Source organism: Cryptomeria japonica, chromosome 11 (assembly GCF_030272615.1).
Source record: "Cryptomeria japonica chromosome 11, Sugi_1.0, whole genome shotgun sequence".
NCBI classification, from domain to species: Eukaryota; Viridiplantae; Streptophyta; class Pinopsida; order Cupressales; family Cupressaceae; genus Cryptomeria; species Cryptomeria japonica.
The window spans coordinates 234842791-234847011 of record NC_081415.1 but is presented as its reverse complement, the minus strand read 5'-3'; the positions used below and the strand labels follow the sequence as shown (position 1 = coordinate 234847011).

Below are 4221 nucleotides of genomic sequence, written 5' to 3'. Positions count from 1 at the left end.
ATGAAATTTGCTATTTTTCTGGTATTTTTTTGCTATATCATATAACAACATGTTTAATTGTTTTGGATTTTTAAGAATATAGAATAACAATTATTTGAATAATACATAAAATTACTCAATGAATAAATTCAATTTTATTAAATCAATGTACATAAATAATTGAAATTAAATTTTAATAATTATAAGTTTCAAAAAAACTATATAGTTAACAAAATAAATACCAAACTGATTTATTATTATTACAAAATATACAAGTCAGATACCAAAATCTAAAAACTAAAAGATCCCCTTATTCATACAACTACAAACAAATAATTAAAAAATATCCTATAATTTAGAGTCAATAAATCATTATTTCATAGATAACCTCAGTAATTACTATGAAATGGTTGCACATCTGAAATTTTCAGTACCATTTTATGTGAAAATTATCCTGTTCCATTGTAAACTGCCATGTTCAATTTCTTCTTTTAAAAAGGGAACAATGAAAGTTTAAAACACGGGAATGTGGAATGCGCGATACCATTTATAATTCCCGTTATCTTCGACATACACAGTTGCTCGTGGCGAAAGCGTGCCATGAGGAACGCGTGTTGTCTCCCAAACGTGCCTTACTTTTAACTTAATGCCATCTTCAAAACCACGAACCGACAAAGTGCCTCCTTGTCAATCACACCAAATTTTCCGCCAGCAAAGCATTACCAGATACATTTCAACTTTTTCATACCCCTTTCTTCGAAGCAGCGCGTAATAAATAAATAATATTACGTGGATGTTCTTTTCCCGAATGCCTCCAAACAATGGAATTTCCAGCGGTATAAGCTCCCTTGCCAATGGTTTTCAGCTCGCTCTCTCTGCCTATTTAAACCACATACTCCTCTTGCTTGTTCCCACAACACACTTATTCCCTTCATTCTTCATCTTATCTTTCAAATCTGTGTTTCCACTGCAATATACACGGCTAAAAATGGCTGTTTTAGGTTCTGAAAAGATTGCAATTCACTTGCTGTTAATATGTATAGTGGCATTGTCCACAGTGGACGCCGCCGCTCGGCCCCTTTTTCCCTGGAGAAAGCTCTCTGCTCTGGTACAAGAAGAGCCTCTTGTTCTGCAATACCACAATGGCCCTCTGCTTACCACAACGCCCATTCTCAATCTTCATCTCATCTGGTACGGCAATTTCACTTCCGCACAGCGTGCTATAGTGGGCGATTTTTTGCAGTCATTGGGAACGGAAAGCGGCAAGAAGGGCTCTCCCTCTGTTTTCACCTGGTGGAAAACAACAGAGGCCTACAGAGGCTCTGCCCCTTCCCAGTTAAACCAAGCCCAACCTTTAACCCGAAGGCTGGGGAAGCAGAAGCTGGACGAAGCTTATTCTCTCGGAAAGTCCTTGAAAAGAACCGACATTGCTGTCCTGGTGAAGAATGCTATCCAGTCGGGAGCTCTGCCTCTGCCTGAGAAGAAGAAAAGCAATGGCAAGGTGGAGTTGTATTTGGTGCTCACATCTGAGGATGTTTTGGTGGAAAACTTCTGCAGTAGCTCTTGCGGATTCCATGGAAGCGACAAAGCAGACATTGAATACGCTTACGCTTGGGTGGGGAACTCAGCAACGCAGTGCCCGGGGCAGTGCGCGTGGCCATTTCATCAGCCAATTTACGGCCCGCAGAGCCCTCCTCTGCTGCCGCCCAATGGCGATGTGGGCATTGACGGTATGATCATCAACATTGCGACGACGATTGCTGGAGCAGTGACGAATCCGTTCAAGTCAGGATATTTTCAGGGAGACGCCGCTGCTCCGTTGGAGGCAGTCTCAGCATGCCCAGGCATGTATGGAAGCGGGGCTTATCCTGGTTACGCCGGTCAGGTGTTCGTGGACGAGACGACAGGTGCCAGTTACAATGCCCATGGCCTCAACGGCCGCACGTTTCTCCTCCCAGCAATGTGGGATCCCACCTCACGATCCTGCAAGACCTTAGTTTAAACTAATCTTCGATATTGATGTGCACCGTTTGTTGCACGGCAGTTCAGGGCTTCGGCTCTGGCTGTCATGATTCTTTATTCAATTTTCATTCCTGTAGTCCAACTTTGACTACAATGTACAAAGGACCAAATAATAGAAAGTGAGAATGCTTTCCAACATTTAACTTCATTGTATAAATGAAAATTCTTTTTAGTATGGATCAATCCATAAAAAAGAAATGTGAGAAAACAGCTGTGAAAACAACATAAGAAGACGTTAAGAGTTTTAACAATGAAGTTCGATTACGCTACTACTTTTTGGGACCACTTTCCTATCTTGTGTATTATTGCAAGAGATAATTCTATGGAAACAATCTCCCAACTATCCTTTAAGTTTAATACTTCACATCTAAAAATCTCAAAGATAACATATTGTTTCAAAAATTGAACAAATAAAATCTATTGTTTGAAACAAAAAATATCAATTTTTGTTAGGAAATGTACCAACAGTTGTTAGGAAATGTACCAATAGTTGTTAAGTAATGTACTAATATTGTATAAAGTAACCAATCAGGTGATGCCATATCAGCTGCACAACTATTGGGGTCTCTTTTGCACGCCTATTGGTCTCACTTTTTTTTTGGGCTGTTTTGGACACCTTGGCAAAAAGCATGCTGATGTGGCATCATATTTGATGATGTGGCCTTGAAACCTTAGTTATAAGCAAGTGACTTGCCAAGTAAGTTGTTGTAAAAAAATCGGAATGATTTGAAATTTCCAAGTAAGATTTTGAGAAGCGCGAAGTTAGGGTGCACAACTACTGGGTCCTTTCCCCTAATATATTACATAAAAGGGAAAAGATAACATATATAATATATTACATAAAAAGAATAAGATAACATAAAAAAAATGTCAAAAATAGGAGAATATTGAACAACAATTAAATTTGGTACACCCAAAAACTTGGACTAAAGTATCTACCTCAATTATGCCATAGTGTAGAGGATTGCAAGGAAAATTTTAAAAGCATGCAACTATATTTAAATTACCAAGATGCATGTTAATAAATTTACCAATTAACTCAAAAAACATATGTAAATCATAAGCGGTAAATATCTTGTTCTTATACAAGACAACGGTAATTTTTAAAGATTATCATAGGTAAGATATCAATTTGATGGATGATTAATTTTGTAGGCAACTATTATTCTAAAATAGAAGGCAACATTAATTAGCTGATAGGTTATTTATGGGTGGGGAACCTATTAGTTTTGTTTGATGTTTGATGCTTTTTTTGACATTAGTTTACAACTTTTTCCTAAAGTGTTTGATGGATTTGTAGACTTTCTTCCTATGAGCTCATCAACAACTGCAAATTTGAAACACATTTATCAACAAAGCAAATTCTTGCAAGCCTAATTAGGGCAAACGCGACATTGATTTTGCTTGAAGTGGTGCAAAATTTTGGTACAACACATTCCAATGGCAATGAAAATTCTTAAGGCTATCCCTTCCCACTGCCATTGCTCTAGCTTTGTGTCTCTGCTTACACTTGCACTCAACTCTTTGTTGATAGTTGTTCTTGGGTATGCTTTGATTAAAAGAGATCTACTAATAGAATATTTTGCATTACGACATGTCTATAAATGACTAACTATTAAATCCATTAGTACATCTCTCATGTCTATGAATGTCATTTATCTCCTACACTAAAAGAATGTACTATTTTATGGCCTTCAATCCAACTACATCTAGGTATCTTTTAGTTTTGCTCTTTCATCAATCTCCTTACTATTTGAACCTCACACACTTGATCACTTTTGCATAGATGTTTTAGAGTAAAACATAAGTTGCAAGCCTGCAACATTTTTGGGATCCAATTGAAAATGTAGTGTTGGAAATACCTAACTGATATTCATATATGATCTAAAAGCACCAAGAGAACACATCCACACAACCACCATGGGTCTAAATGACATCTTAATAAGTAACACGAGCATGAAGGTCAACCATGGACACCTATTAATCAACTATATGTGCAATGCAATAAGGATACTCATGTGATTGAAGAATGTACAACCCTCATCCACTAATGAGAACACAAACAAAGCTTACAATGTTAGGATGTATTCGAGAATGCTCAGTTAAAATTCAAAGATTTTGAGGGCTTCCTTGCAAAATCTATAAATTTGTGCACATCATGCAATCATTTTATTTCATGAACCTTGACATGACATCTCTTTGGGGCATATTTTCAAATAA

At 37.1% G+C, this 4221-nt stretch overlaps 1 protein-coding gene across 1 annotated transcript; it reads left to right on the top strand.

Annotated features, from left to right (window-relative positions):
* The first annotated feature begins 840 nt into the window (after positions 1-840).
* On the top strand, positions 841-2144 carry LOC131063967 (protein EXORDIUM-like 2). Its single transcript, XM_057997973.2, has one exon. It carries the CDS (start codon positions 968-970, stop codon positions 1979-1981), a length of 1014 nt encoding a protein of 337 aa, XP_057853956.2. The 5' UTR covers positions 841-967; the 3' UTR covers positions 1982-2144.
* Positions 2145-4221: the final 2077 nt, after the last annotated feature.

Bases quoted from the DNA above. Each gene is read 5' to 3' on its own strand.
- LOC131063967 (XM_057997973.2), top strand. From the start codon at position 968: ATGGCTGTTTTAGGTTCTGAAAAGATTGCAATTCACTTGCTGTTAATA.